This window comes from Eleginops maclovinus, chromosome 4, assembly GCF_036324505.1.
Source record: "Eleginops maclovinus isolate JMC-PN-2008 ecotype Puerto Natales chromosome 4, JC_Emac_rtc_rv5, whole genome shotgun sequence".
In the NCBI taxonomy this organism is placed as follows: Eukaryota; Metazoa; Chordata; class Actinopteri; order Perciformes; family Eleginopidae; genus Eleginops; species Eleginops maclovinus.
Window position 1 is genome coordinate 31,235,079 of NC_086352.1, and position 15,547 is coordinate 31,250,625.

At 39.7% G+C, this 15,547-nt stretch overlaps 2 protein-coding genes across 2 annotated transcripts; both read left to right on the forward strand.

The window, feature by feature from the left end:
- Window positions 1-69: 69 nt before the first annotated feature.
- pop4 (POP4 homolog, ribonuclease P/MRP subunit) lies at window positions 70-7,136 on the forward strand. The gene is made up of 7 exons (XM_063881727.1): window positions 70-229; window positions 1,886-1,941; window positions 2,242-2,459; window positions 2,986-3,063; window positions 3,181-3,242; window positions 5,303-5,404; window positions 6,088-7,136. Exons 1-7 carry the CDS (start codon window positions 223-225, stop codon window positions 6,222-6,224), a joined length of 660 nt encoding a protein of 219 aa, XP_063737797.1. The 5' UTR covers window positions 70-222; the 3' UTR covers window positions 6,225-7,136.
- A 663-nt stretch (window positions 7,137-7,799) lies between these two features.
- Window positions 7,800-9,370, forward strand: plekhf1 (pleckstrin homology domain containing, family F (with FYVE domain) member 1). The gene is made up of 2 exons (XM_063881724.1): window positions 7,800-8,203; window positions 8,454-9,370. Exons 1-2 carry the CDS (start codon window positions 7,957-7,959, stop codon window positions 9,050-9,052), a joined length of 846 nt encoding a protein of 281 aa, XP_063737794.1. The 5' UTR covers window positions 7,800-7,956; the 3' UTR covers window positions 9,053-9,370.
- Window positions 9,371-15,547: the final 6,177 nt, after the last annotated feature.

Here is a 15,547-nt window from a genome sequence, read left to right on the forward strand (position 1 = left end):
GACTGAATTAGAAAGGTCTTGTAATGCGTAGTTCTTACTGTAGAGGGCAACATTGCCCCACAGCCGACAGTATGCCGGAAACTGCCGAAGAAGAAAGAAACCAGAAGTGAGCTCATGTTGTAAACAAAACACATGTGAAGAGTTGTTCTGTTGTCAAAAAGAGCCGGTGTTTACATTTTGAATTGATACGGTATTCTTCGGGAAGTCCGCAAAAACGTCGGAATGGAAGGTGAGTTCAAGTAGTTGAAGGGTGATGAACATGACCCTTAAACACATCCTTCCTCAAGTCCGTTTAAGGCTTACCATGTGTTACTCTGTCTACCTCATAGTGCAATGTCTGTGTAGGGATGTTAAAAACAGTGGAGGGAGAAGTATCAATACAATACAAACACGACACAATACAGCACTGCAATACAGGTACACGTAACATTCTTTCAGAAGGCTCGACGTGCTGCTGTTGTTCTTACTAGCTGACAGACATTTCTCTCCGGCTCATGTCACTGAACAGTCTTAATTATGCTATTTCCCTTCCCCTTGCTGCTCTGACCAATCAAAATGCCTCCCTAGAGAAAAGTCTGTTTTCTCTGTATCCTCATCCACTTAATATAATGATGCAAACTAAATGCGTTAATCAATAAACTACAAAAAGGGTTACAGGGACTTGTTATACCACACACAGCTTTTAGTGGTTCACTTTGACATGCTGATCTAATTTATGTATCTATTTGAACAACGACCATGCATACAAATACATTAATCTCAGAAAAGGGAAGAGTTGATATATGCCAGATTTGCATCTGCAGTCCTTAGGCAGGTACATAATAATCAACAAACACTAAAAACATTGCATAATCTCTATCACACAAACATATTAAAGTACATGTTAATAATATAGTTCATGTTACAGTTCAAATATAATATAACAATTGAAAAACTCATATTCTCAGACTGGTGAAGGCGGTATTAAACTGCCAATCTCCTTATTAGCGGAGGACCGCTCTACCGCATAAGCACAGCAACCTGCCATGTAATGTCCACGGCCATCAGATCTGCACACAAAATAGCTTGAGTTATGGAAATCTAAGAGGATACCCATTAAAGTAAATATGAACAGGTGGTAAAATAAACAAACTACGACAAGAAAGAATATATATTGATTGCTTTGGGTATAAGGGATTGCATTGCTGGTATAATACAAAATTATAGTGCCGACTTTTCTGATTTCACAAGTGGTTTTACAGTTAGAATTGAATTCAGGAACTGTTGGATCAATCAGGATGTGACCCAATTTTGAGGCTCAAAATACACATTTCAGTCTGAACCAAAAAGTATTGAGATTAGATGACTGAGGGTCTGACCTGGCTGTAACCTTCTATCTATCAGGTCTATCTCTGTGTCAATCCGTCACTGTCCATAAACAGCTTTTCTTTTCTATTTTTAATCCAGATTACCTGAAGCAACGCTGTCAGTAAGAGAACCTAAAATATGCAACTGTAGCTCTTTTTGAAAAGTTATCTCAACAAAACTGACATCAGGTCACAGGAAACTCCCAGGCTTTGGTAACAGGGCTCACAGGTTTTTTTGGAAACCCTCATATGTTATGTATAACTTTCCTGTCCAGAAGAATCCTATCAATTGGTATTTTGATCATAAATTACAACCAGATATGTTATGTGAATAGTCAAAAAATACAATCAGATAACCTCATAAGAGCTAGCAGATGGATTTGAGTTAATGTATGAATTTGTGTAGCAGCAGTAAGAATAGTAGAAGATCCCTGAGGCTAGCTGCTGGGGTTTACATTGGCCCTCCTGTGTTCTTGTCCAGAAGCTCAGTGAGTCCTCAAGTTTGGTGTAACACTGGTTCTGTTTGTTCTGTTCAACAGAAGCTCTTGTTCGAGCCACCATTCCTCAGGATCTGGTGAAGGTTCTTGGTGTGGAGGTAAGCAGAGACCTAGCTGTGGATATGATGTGCTGCACAGTGATACTGAATCAACATTAAATTATGTGAAACTATTTCGAAAATATTGGGAAAAAAGGTTGGGTCAGAAAAGGAGGATTTGATACCATCAAATTAAAATAAAATGCTATGAGCAAGAAATGTAATTACATACATCTTTTTTTCTGACATTTATATTTGTCTGTATACAATCATGTTGTCTAAAAATACATTGTCTGCATTTGTTTTTGATTCATAAGTATTTTAAATGTGAAAATGCACATTTCCTTGTCTTATTTCCAGTCTCGACCCAACCCAAAAGCCTTCACTGATGCATTCCTGAAGAACAGCCTTCCGCAAACCACACGCTGCGATGTAAAAAACCTGCTCACTCACAAGGCTGTGATCCTGGGCTACACCAGGCCCAAGAAAGACAAGAGGAAGAGCAAGAAACCCAAAGGACTGAACGCTCGGCAGAAGAGGGCGATGAAGGTCTTCCAGATCAAACCTGAGCACCAGAGGTGGGTGAGGAAGGTGGAGGAGGGGACGGTTATTGGGAGGAAACGTGTTTGGAGCATTGACACATCAAAATGTCCTTGATTGTGATGTACTTACCATTAAGCCAGTTGTCTCGTCCCTGTATCACTGTTGTGGCGTTTGAGTCCACTCTTAAATAGTTGGAATTGTGGTTTCTATTTCCAAACAAATGTGGAAATCTTTGTTCCATTTCATATTTATTCTACGATCCAGGGGGGCATTATACAACCGAAACAATCAACATAAACTGCATCCATTCCAAAACGCACAAAAAGAGCTTGGGGTATATTTGAGCAATAAGAATAAGTGCTGGTGGAAAAAAAACTTTACCGCCACTCAGTTCTAACCACCATCACCTGCGTCCTTAGTGTTCTGCTATACATGTACACACATGTCATATCCTTTCATAATTAGGTAAATAATAGAAAACCAGAGACAAGTAATCAAACAATATTAATCCTATTAAAGTGAAAATGCCTCCAAAAATCCCTGTCTTCCTTGTGCTTGTAGATACGAGCTCTTCGTGCCTCTGCATGACCTCTGGAGGCAGTACATCATAGACCTGTGCAGCGGGCTGAAACCAACAAGGTAAAGCAGCTTGGATTTTTACACATGGACACTGACACTCCTACTGAACTGCTCATTTGAAGTTAGCCATTTTATTCCCTGTGTTTGAGTCCCATGTGTGATGCTGTGTTTTTACAGTAATCCACAGTTTGTGCAGCAGAAGCTTCTGAAGGCTGACTTCCACGGTGCCGTCATCACAGGTAGAGTTTCAGCTTTCTCTAACACTATCATCTCTCTGAGTTACAGTGGGGCAAAAAAGTATTTAGTCAGCCACCAATTGTGCAAGTTCTCCCATTTAAAAAGATGAGAGAGGCCTGTAATTTTCATCATAGGTACACTTCAACTATGAGAGACAGAATGAGAAAAAAAATCCTGGAAATCACATTGTAGGATTTTTAATGAATTTATTGGTAAATTCCTCGGTAAAATAAGTATTTGGTCACCTACAAACAAGCAAGATTTCTGGCTCTCACAGACCTGTAACTTCTTCTTTAAGAGGCTCCTCTGTCCTCCACTCGTTACCTGTATTAATGGCACCTTTTTGAACTCGTTATCAGTATAAAAGACACCTGTCCACAACCTCAAACAGTCATACTCCAAACTCCACTATGGCCAAGACCAAAGAGCTGTCAGAGGAGACCAGAGACAAAATTGTAGACCTGCACCAGGCTGGGAAAACTGAATCTGCAATAGGTTAGCAGCTTGGTGTGAAGAAATCAACTGTGGGAGCAATTATTAGAAAATGGAAGACATACAAGACCACTGCTAATCTCCCTCGATCTGGGGCTCCACGCAAGATCTCACCCCGTGGGGTCAAAATGATCACAAGAACGGTGAGCAAAAATCCCAGAACCACACGGGGGGACCTAGTGAATGACCTGCAGAGAGCTGGGACCAAAGTAACCGAGGCTACCATCAGTAACACACTACGCCGCCAGGGACTTAAATCCTGCAGTTCCAGACGTGTCCCCCTGCTTAAGCCAGTACATGTCCAGGCCCGTCTGAAGTTTGCTAGAGGACATTTGGATGATCCAGAAGAGGATTGGGAGAATGTCATATGGTCAGATGAAACCAAAATAGAACTTTTTGGTAAAAACTTAACTCGTCGTGTTTGGAGGAGAAAGAATGCAGAGTTGCATCCAAAGAACACCATACCTACTGTGAAGCATGGGGGTGGAAACATCATGCTTTGGGGCTGTTTTTCTGCAAAGGGACCAGGACGACTGATCCGTGTAAAGGAAAGAATGAATGGGGCCATGTATCGTGAGATTTTGAGTGAAAACCTCCTTCCATCAGCAAGGGCACTGAAGATGAAGCGTGGCTGGGTCTTTCAGCATGACCATGATCCCAAACACACCACCAGGGCAACGAAGGAGTGGCTTCGTAAGAAGCATTTCAAGGTCCTGGAGCGGCCTAGCCAGTCTCCAGATCTCAACCCCATAGAAAATCTTTGGAGGGAGTTGAAAGTCCGTGTTGCCCAGCGACAGCCCCAAAACATCACTGCTTTAGAGGAGATCTGCATGGAGGGCAAATACCAGCAACAGTGTGTGGAAACCTTGTGAAGACTTACAGAAAACGTTTGACCTCTGTCATTGCCAACAAAGGGTATATAACAAAGTATTGAGATGAACTTTTGTTATTGACCAAATACTTATTTTCTACAATCATTTGAAAATAAATTCTTTAAAAATCAGACAATGTGATTTCCTAGATTTTTTCTTCTCATTTTGTCTCTCATAGTTGAAGTGTACCTATGATAAAAATGACAGGCCTCTCTCATCTTTTTAAATGGGAGAACTTGCACAATTGGTGGCTGACTAAATACTTTTTTGCCCCACTGTATATCCCTGTCACTATCCACTGTTGAATTCATGGTGAAGTTTAATCTGAGTAAAAATAAGCTGTAGACCCTGGTTTCAGGTTTAAAAAACAAACACATTTCTTTATTCATTTTTTACACATGGAGAAAAACACACAAAAAAATACTATAATAATAATAATAATATATAGTTATATAGTGAAGTAATTACTTTATTATCCTGATAATTCAAAAATAATCTTAAAACTCTTATGGCCGTAATGCATGATAACATCCACTTACCCTACATTTTGCAATGAAACAAATATTCTATATAAGAACGAAACCCTTTTCAAGAAATTCACTTGTTTTTATTCCCCATCCGAGAATATCCTATATCCCATCCTATGTCCCACCCCTGCGCTGACAGAGTTCTAATAGTTAATTTTTTTTCTGTTACAGTGGTGCGGTCTAAATGCCCGTCGTATGTAGGGGCTACTGGGATAATCGTCCAAGAGTTCAAACACGTCTTCAAGATCATCACCAGAGAGGACAAAATGAAAGGTAAGACCCACTAAAACAGGACAGACTCATTGTAGCGGCCAAAATCCTACAATCTATAAAAGAAAATGAACTTAAAACTAAACTGCCGCTGAGGCACCAGATAGCGAATCTTACGCAGGGAATAATGATCCAAGTCCAGACAACTCACCTTTGTGTGTTTATTTGTCGTATTATTAACAAAGAACACAGTTTCCAAACTTGCTTTTCTAGAGCCTTTCCTATGGCTCTCCCGTTAGCTTGAATCTATCCGGCTGTTAAAAAAATATTTGCCGTCTGGTGCTCTGCTGCCATCACCACCTGTCTCCAATATATACACAATTACAGAAATATCACCCAGTGCCCTAACATACCTTCAAAATAAAAGCGTAGAAACAAATTTAACTTACTTAAATAACAAGGCTAAATAATAATTATAATAATTATAACAATATATTCATTATAAACATAACGGCAAGTAAATCAATTATAAAATAATTTAAGGCAATTTATAGCTCCAACACTCATGTTGTTTTCCAGTCGTCATTACCTCCGGGACATCATTGTGGACACAGCTCAGTTGTTTTTAACTATGGACCAGCATATTACAAACAACTTAATGTTATACAGAAACATGGTGAAACTTTTGATGCCAGTGTTACAGAGTGATATGTTTTTTTGTGTCTCCCTCCCCTGCTGTGCGGCAGTGATCCCGAAGAGGAACAGCGTGTTCTCAGTGGAGATCAACGGCTTTGTGTCCCACATCTATGGGAGCAAGTTTGAGCAGCGAGCCAGCGAGCGTTCTGCCAAGAAGTTTAAAGTGAGAGGAACCATCGACCTGTGAGGATTCAGTGAACAACAGAGACATGACACAGTGCCTGACACTGCTTTCTGGAGGCAGCCAGTAGGAACTGCAGCAACATTCGCAGGTGCTTTGTGGTCATTTGCTGCATATTGGACCTTGTTATTTTATATTTCAACAGGTTTCTACAGATTCTGCTCTGGTTTCAGTTTAGATACACATGGCGGGGACTCAACAGCCAGTAAGTCAGTTAGATAATGTTTTTCTGTGTGGGAGAAAATAACCCTGATGATGTCATCACTCAATGATTAGTAAGGTGTCCCAATTAAGTTCTTTTGGCCGTTTTCCCACTCCAAGACCATTTAATGTTGGGTATCTCTTGATTCAATATTTAACGTTAATTAAATACATATCTGACCCTGTAAAAATATAGCTGTAGATAACTTAATTTCAAACCTATTGTATACACGCTACTTGAACCAAATACTGAAGCACACATACTGATTGCCTGATATTGTTTACATATAATTTTGTTCATGCTTTTCTGGGGCTGCCTCACGTTGACATAAATGAAACACGTCAGAAGTTTTTGTTTTTTTCTTTGAAGCATTTTAATATTCCTGAAAGAGAAGTATGACTCAGCCCAGTTACTTGTGTAGTGTTGGGCTCATTAGACTGTCAAACAATAAACCATGGTATTTATTTTGAAAGCTTTGTTTATAGTGCATGAGGAAATAAAATGTGTATTTTCTTAATGGAAGTCATTGAAGAGCATGTTTGCTTTATGCCAGCAGTGTTCAGTTTGTTAAGCTCATTTTGTTTTGATCATGACATTTATTTTGTAATGCTAAGCTTAAGTGAAGCAAAGGTCCATCTGCAACCCTTTTTGTAACGGATCAAGTGAAGTTCTGTGGACTGTAAGCTGTATGGAACTGAATTACAATACAATTATGACACTGTGTACTGAACTCCTTCACCTGCTCTACCTCTCACACACTGTTCAAAAGAGAACGGCTTTGACACTGTCTGACATCGCTGAGCTGAACATTTTTTCATTCTTTAAGACATTTAACAGTGTGCTACAGCCTGGGGCCTCATTCCACACTGGTTTCACTCAGATCAGATTACTGATCTAAACTAACAGATTTGTTTCTGTAAGGAGGAGTTTATTACCATGTAGTTATGATTACACACAACGTTGACATTTTAATTTCTATGAGAATCAGAAATCCTTTATTCGTCCCACAGCGGGGACATTTTCAGTGTGACAGCCCAAGTGGCATAGCAGGTAAAAAAAAAGGCATGCAATAACACAGAATAAGCTAACATTAATATATAGAAGAAAAACACGTTAGTAAAACTAGAATAACAATAAAGACCAATAGGTAGGTAAGAACACATGGCCAAAAATGATGAGCAGCAACAAACTTCAATATTAACTTGCTCAGGTGTTTGAAAGGGGTAGAAAGCCTTCAGTTGTTTAAAGCTGTCTAAATGCAGGTATTTCCTCCTTTTTTGTTTTGGTTACTTTCTCTGAATTCAAGTTTAGCTCCCGCCCCCTTGTCTATTGCAAACGGGTTTCTTCTGAAAGCTGAGCCCGCTTTGGAAAGTCCAGTGATGTCACCAGGCGCTAAGGCTTTAAATACCTCTGCAGAGCTGCCTGTCTCATCAGACAAACAAAACAAATGCATGACAACTTCTAACAGCCACAGAGGCGAGGAACCACCTGCAGAAAATACAACAGCACTCCTGCCAACTAGAAAACAAGGACACCATGGGAGAACAGATCATGTTTGCTCAAAATAACCTTGAGCGGATCCAGGCTGTGGAGAACTCTTTTGGGCTTTTAGGCAAGCCCCTGTCCAAGCCGGGCCGGGTTCTGATAGGAGAGGGCCGGCTGATGAAGCTGAGCCGCCGCGGACAACAGCCCAAAGCCTTCTTCCTCTTCAACGATGTGCTGGTGTACGGCAGCATCATTCTGAACGGACGCTGGAACAAAAAGCAGCAGATCATCCCTCTAGGTGAACAACTCAAACATTCCACTCAGGAGAAAGATAAGGCTTAAATCAACTTTTCCTGCATATAGCATTGCCTTTTTCTATTTGTATCTATTGCAATCAGTTTTATTCTTCAGATATAAAACTTCATAATCCTGCAACAGCTAACATGCCATAATTATTCGCCATACAGTTTTGTGGTGGCCTACTAAATGCAAAATCATGTTGCACCTTTGCAACCTTGTCCTAACAAACCCTTTTTGCATCATTTCAGAGGACATCCAGCTAGAGGACTTGGAGGATAGCATTCAAATGAGAAACCAATGGTTATTGCGCACCCCACGGAAGTCCTTCTACGTGAGGGCAGTGTCGTACGAGGAGAAGCGAGCGTGGATCGAGCACATCGAGGAGTGCAAGTCCAGTATGCTGAGCAGGCCCAGATCCGATTTCGCTGTCACCTGGATCCCTGACCAGGCCTCTGCAGTCTGCATGCGCTGCACCTACAGTTTCAACGTGGCCCACCGACGACACCACTGCCGGAAATGCGGCTTCGTGGTCTGCGGCGCTTGCTCCAAGAAGCGAGCAGTAATCGAACACATTCACCCCACTAAGTTCTTGAGGGTCTGCAACATGTGTCACTCCAGCCTGTCCACAACAGAGCAGCGAGCGGAGACCAAGGAGGTGGCTCGTGGGAGGGGGAACAGCACCGAGAAGATTAGCTCCGATGAAGATGAGGTGGATTCGTGCAGTGAGGAAGAGGAGGCTGAGGAGCAGCTGGAGGAGAATGACCCCAGCATATGGATGAAGTCTCAACTGGAGTCTTGGTCCACATATGTTTACCTCAAACCAGAGCATGTGAGGCCCCTAGCATGAATTGGACTAACATGGACACACTACTAATGCAGCTTTGCATGGCATCCTCACTAAACAAAACAATACTTTATTGAGCCAAACTATTTTGTACATATTTTATTTAGAGAATTTTTAAGTTGGTATATTGTTGTTTCACATTATGCTGCTGGAAACTGTTGCTGTGAACTTGATTTTTTTACACTTTTTATTTAAGGCTGGTTTCAGTCACGTACTGTATGTCTATGTTAGTGTTTGTGCACATGAGAGTGTTTGGACCAAATGCATGTTTCACATTTGTCTTTGGAATAAACTATGAAAAATAAAGCACTTTCAAAGTAAGTATCTCTGTGATGATTGGAGTTTTACTACCTCAGCTAACATGCTAACGTGCTATCAGTCAGGATATGCTATGCAACAAAGCCTTTATACTGTGAAGAGCTTCTATGGTTAAATCAATAGAGGCCATCATATGTGGATCCCTTTAATATTTTTATGAAAAAATGATAAACCACCCCAGTTGTTTTAAGATGTTTTAAGAAAATCCCATAGACGTTGATATGTAATGATTAACAAGGCCATTGTATGTGGATCATATCCATTTAATACAGGCCTTGCAATGCGATTTCTACATGAATATATTTATTTAAGTGATTGATTTATTAACATTAAACCCATAGTTAGTATACCCTTTGTCCTTTATCAATACATTGGCAGCAGGACTTACTTTACCATCAGCAATCAAACCCTTTTACTGTGCAATTCAGCATTACAATCTTATTAGTACTCATACATCACTGTATATATTTTAATATACACATGATCTATTCTATTTCAATATTGAACAATGAATAATTATTGAATGGATTGTCTTTGACTTTACACAAACTTCCATAGTTCCAAGACGATGAATCCTCCTAGTGAACTGACTTTTCTGTAGTGCAACCAAGGTTGGATGTATGTTTTTTTTTTTGTGGTAATATTTGTTTTAATCTTTTTGTAGTCATCCTTTTTGATCAGTTTGAGTACAAGTCATTTTGTGTATCTGTGTGGTGGGTTTGCCCCTTATTATAATCCTCATGAGTCTCTTAAAGGCTGTTTTTTGTCTCTCTTTGAGGCTGTTTATTTCTCCTTCTGGTCATTTTGAGTCTTTTCCTGGGTGTTTCAAGTGCCTTTGATTACAATTGTGAAGGTGAAAGCCCTCAGGACCGAAAATTGCAAGCATGGCTGAAGCTCTTGTAAATGTTTAACATGATTGACTATTCAAAGCAAAAAGTCCCTTCAGTGTGTAAAGATTGCACACCATTGGACACGCTTCTGGATCCTTTCCCATAACATACAGGTGTTTCACCAGTGCAACACCTTAAAATAACCCTCTTGTTTAACTGGCTTTTTCCACAGACGGGAAAACGCTTTGACTTTGGAGTCTAACCTGTTTGACTTAACTCCCTCCGGCAAGCTGTCTACAGAGAACAATAACATGTACTGTTTCTGAAAGAAGACACCTTGGAGTGGTGAAGTGAAGGAAGAAAAGGTCTGCCAAAAGCACAGTACAGGGCAGGTGCAGTAATCTCAGTTGAATTTAACCCTTAGGTTAGGAAAAAAAAAACATGTATCTCTACACATATTAAAACATTAACAGTAGTATAGTGTCTGATTTCAACTCTCCAAACTACTTTAATTCAACTGGGTAAATACTTCATACCAAAAAAGCCATGCTCATGTTGCAACATCCCATAAAATAGTACAACCATGCATGTATTGTGTAGAAGTTTCCTCAGAATTCATGCTGACACCTTGAAGGGTAAATATGATGCAGATGGATGTGATGATCCTGCTTTAAAGGTCTGCACAGATTCTCTCGCCAACAATGGCAGATATTCCCAGCCGTGTCAAACCTGGCATTCAGGATCTTTGGATATTTGAAATTTAAATTAAGTTTTGTGGATTTTTTGGCCAAAACCGCATTCGTTTTCAGTACTTTTCCAGAATCCCCTTGTTACGATTATTCATCATTTTTATTGTTTCTTGCTAAACAAATGACCTTTATAGAGTATATTTTATTTGTTCTAACAAAATTAAAAATAATTTCATAAGATCTGGTTGTATACTTTTTGTATGGGCTCAGTGGTGGGGGAGACATTTTAATTTGAAGGTATTTTTGTTTTTTTTCTCTATGTTGTATTACTACTCTGTAATTTGGAGAGAAATATTCCTTAGAGATATACTTTTGATGATTGTACATTGAAATATCCATACTATCCACTCACACTGCCCACTTTATTAGGTTCACCTGTTCAACTGCTTCTTAACGCAAATATCTCATCAGACAATCACATGGCAGAAACTCAAAACATTTAGGCATGTACTGTAGACATCTTCAAGAGGACTTGGTGAAGTTCAAACAAAGCATCAGAATGAGGAAGAAAGGTGATTTAAGTGACTTTGAAAGTGACATAGTTGTTGGTGACATATAGGCTGGTCTGAGTACTTCAGAAACTGCTGATCTACTGGGATTTTCACCCACAACCCTCTCTAGGGTTTACAGAGAATGGTCCGAAAAAGGGAGAATATCCAATGAGTGGCAGTTCTCTTGGCGAAATTGCCTTGTTGATGCCAGAGGTCAGAGGAAAAAGGCCAGACCTGTTAAAGATGATAGAAATGCAACGGTAACTCAAATGACCACTAGTTACAACCTAGTGGTATGCAGAATACCATCTCTGAGTGCACAACACGTGGGACCTTGAAGCACATGGGCTACAGCAGCAGAGGACCACACTGGGTGTCAGTCCTCTCAGACAAGAAACTGAGGCTAAAATTTGCACGGGTTCACCAAAATTGGACAAAAGAAGATAGGAAAAATATTGTCTGATCTGATAAGTCTCGATTTCTGAAGAGACATTCGGACAGTAGGGTCAGAATTTGACGTAAACAACATGAAGGCATGGATCCATCCTGCCTTGTATCAACGGTTCAGGCTGGTAGTGGTGGTGTAATGGTGTGGGGGATATTTTCTTAGCTTACTTTGGGCCCCTTTTGGTTACCGATTGAGAATCATTTAAGCTACATCCTACCTGAGTATTGTTTCTGACAATGTCCATCCCTTTATGACCCCAGTGTACCCATGTTCTGATGGCTACTTCCAGCAGAATAAAGCGCCATGAAACAAAGCTCGAATCATGTCAAATTGGTTTTCTTGACCATGACAATGCTCACTGTACTCAACTGGCCTACACAGTCAACATATGTAAATCCTATGGAGCACCTTTGGGATGTGGTGGAATGAGAGATTTGCATCATGGACCCAACTACGTGATGCTATCATGTCAATATGGACCAAAATCTCTGAGGAACGTTTCCAGCCCTTTGTTGAATCTATGCCAAGAAGAATTAAGGCAGTTCTGAAGGCCGGTGAGTGCATGCCAGTGCTAACATATAAACTGACATTTTTCATAATAAGCTATTATTTTAGTTACATTTAACTAGAAGCAGACACAGAGTGAGCTGGTTAGTGTGACATTGGTTTATTGAAAAAGAGAGCTGGTAGTTGCGGCTGGCTGGTGGTTTAAGTTGGATAAAGATCCTTCGAGACGCTAGTGAGTTCAGGCTGGGAGTGTGGCTGGCTTTGTGATTCTCCTGAGAGAGGCATTAAACAAGTGTAAGGCTAGAGCAGGCAAACTGGCAAAACAGGCAAATACTTTCTGGCAAAAAAAGCTGCAGTGACACGCAGCAATTCCCTCTCAGCAACAATCGGGCAGGGAATTAGTGTGGCTGATGAAGTGGTAACTGGCAGGTGTACTTGATTGATATTGCTCCCAGCCGTGTGGAGCAGACCAGCAGGCAGGAAAGAGAGACAGACACTTTTGTTAGTATTTATTTACATCAGTAACGTTGGGAATGCAGGGCCTTTACTTGCAACAGAACATTTTTCTTATTGCAGTAAACGTTTTTTTTCCCACAACCATGATCACATGACCATGAGAAACTGCAGACTCTGCGAACCAGTATTAGTGTGAACCACCAAGATTTCAGATAAACAAGAAGGAAATAAAGAGTGTGCTAATCTATTATTTTGAAAAACGTCATTCGAAACACTGTGGTTTGCTTTTCTAAGAATTGAGTTCCTCTTTATTAAAAACTGCCATTTTCACATGAGCCTTACTCCAGAGGAAGACACATGTTTCCTTTATGCCACGGTGCCGCAGTTTGGGGACTGGTGCATTGAAACATTTTATTTACATTTGTCCATACATGACATTGTTCAAATACAAAATAAAACATACAATATATACATAAGGTATATCATAGGGCAAGTCTCTCTCTCTCTCTCTCTCTCTCTCTCTCTCTCTCTCTCTCTCTCTCTCTCTCTCTCTCTCTATATATATATATATATATATATAAACAAAAAGCAGTTTTGTTTTAAATTTATTGGGAAAAAAAGAACAAAAAGATGTATCTAATAAATTCAAAAATAACATTAAGTCATTCATAAAACATAAAAAAACATAGCTTTAATTGAATTCTAAAATAACACATTTAAAGTTAAATTAAAGCTGTTTTGCAAGAGCTTTCTGTTTTCAATGCACCTGGGCCAATAATTAAAAATACATTAAAGTATATTTTTTAGACGAAAGAAAAAATATACACCAAAAAATAATACTAACCACAATTGTCAATTCTGTAAATGACACTTACTGTACATTCAGTTTGTGTGTTATTTTGATGCAGTCCATGCTTTGATTGTTATACAATACAAACATGGTACCAATTTTTACACTTAAATAGAACTATTTAATAATATGCACATCCTTAACTGAGTGCTCTTCGTTGTTTGCCTTATGACCAAATATCCTGCAAAAGGTAATGACATTCAGATTTAGGAACGGTAAGTTGATGGACATGATGAACAGCATAGGGTCTTAAAATCAGCACGTTAGCACGCTGACTGATTTAGCTCGAAGCCTCAAAGCACAGTACAGCTTTACAGTCCTACATTTGGAAACAAAAGTCCCCTGGGCACAGACATTCAAATAGGCCCCTCCACCTATAGCAGATAAGCTGTTTATACTTTTTCTAGGTTATTTTTGGCGATGGTTGTTTTGTAACTAGGGTCTGAGCTCAACTAAGTCGGAGCGAAGACCTATTGAAATCCTAGGAATTATCAAATGAATGGCCTTTTTGAGGGCCTTAGCATGCTTGAAAAACTGAGATTTTTTGAACACTTGTCAGGTCAGGTGAAAATATATTTCTATTGTGGGTCTCACAGTTGGTGCACGCAAAATGGCTCCATCGAGCCCCCTAATGATCAGAGTTTTGTTGTGCTTTCACCTACAAGTCTGAAATTTGGTAGACATATGCAGCATGATGGGACGAACAAAACAGTCAGCACGTGGTATGTCGTACACCCTACAGGAAGTCGGCCATCTTTTTTTGAATATTCAACTTTTGACATTTTTGCCCTTTTCAGGGTCCATGCCAAAACCATCTGCTCATGCAGTTTTAATACGATCAACTCCAAATTTGGCCAGTTCCATCAGAACACTTTGAGAATAAAAAGTTACCATATAGTTTTTGCAATATTGATACAATCTTTCCGTGTGGAGGCGGTGAAACAGGAAGTAGCTGTAACTCGGCCGTAATTAGTCCTAAAATTACAACACCTCGCATGGTTGAGCACAGTCTCGCCCTGAAGACAGCTGAATAACCCAAGTCACTCATCTACATAGCGCCTCCTGCTGGGACCAGGTAGTAACAACTTTTAGTATAACAAGTCCTACTCCTCCCAGATTATTCAGATCTCTCTTTTTTGATAAGGGCACCCCATATGAAAAATATTTTTGTAAAATGTAAAAAGTAGTTATGTAATGAAAAACTTAGATCACAGGTTCCTCAACAGTGAAATAACAAGTTTTTAAATGTAAAAAACAACAATACCAATAAAAATAGTGCAAGCTCAATTGTTTAATAGTCTTATGGCCTGTGGGATGAAACTGTCTCTGAGTCTGGTGGTATTTGTCCTGAAGCTGCAGTTCCGTCTGCTAGTTCTGCCAGTATTGTTCCAGGATGCCTGGTTATATGATATCATAAATCATCCTGTGACGTGGAAGTGTGTGTGGGTTCATTATTTGTGTAGTTGACACATCAGCACACGGGTGTGGCAGTATATTTTATTATGTTGAAGGCTTGTGTTTATTAGGCCAAACAGTTTTGCAACATGGCCTCAAACCACCCTGTGGTAATACTGCGCCAGGACTGATGCAAGGACATCTGGAGATATTATTCGTATAGATGTCAGTTGCAATAAAGTATCAAGAGCAAGGTTTTTGACATTTCCCATTCTTCTTTTGTTCAATGTCCTTTTACACCATGTACCCCTCTCTGGTAATGTTTTGCTACTGTGTATTTCAATTCAATTAACAATGGATTAAATTACTGCATTTAATAGGATACATGTCTCATAATAATGAACCTATTTAGTATATGGAGTTCTTCATAGTTTTATGTGGCCTTGGTGTGTCT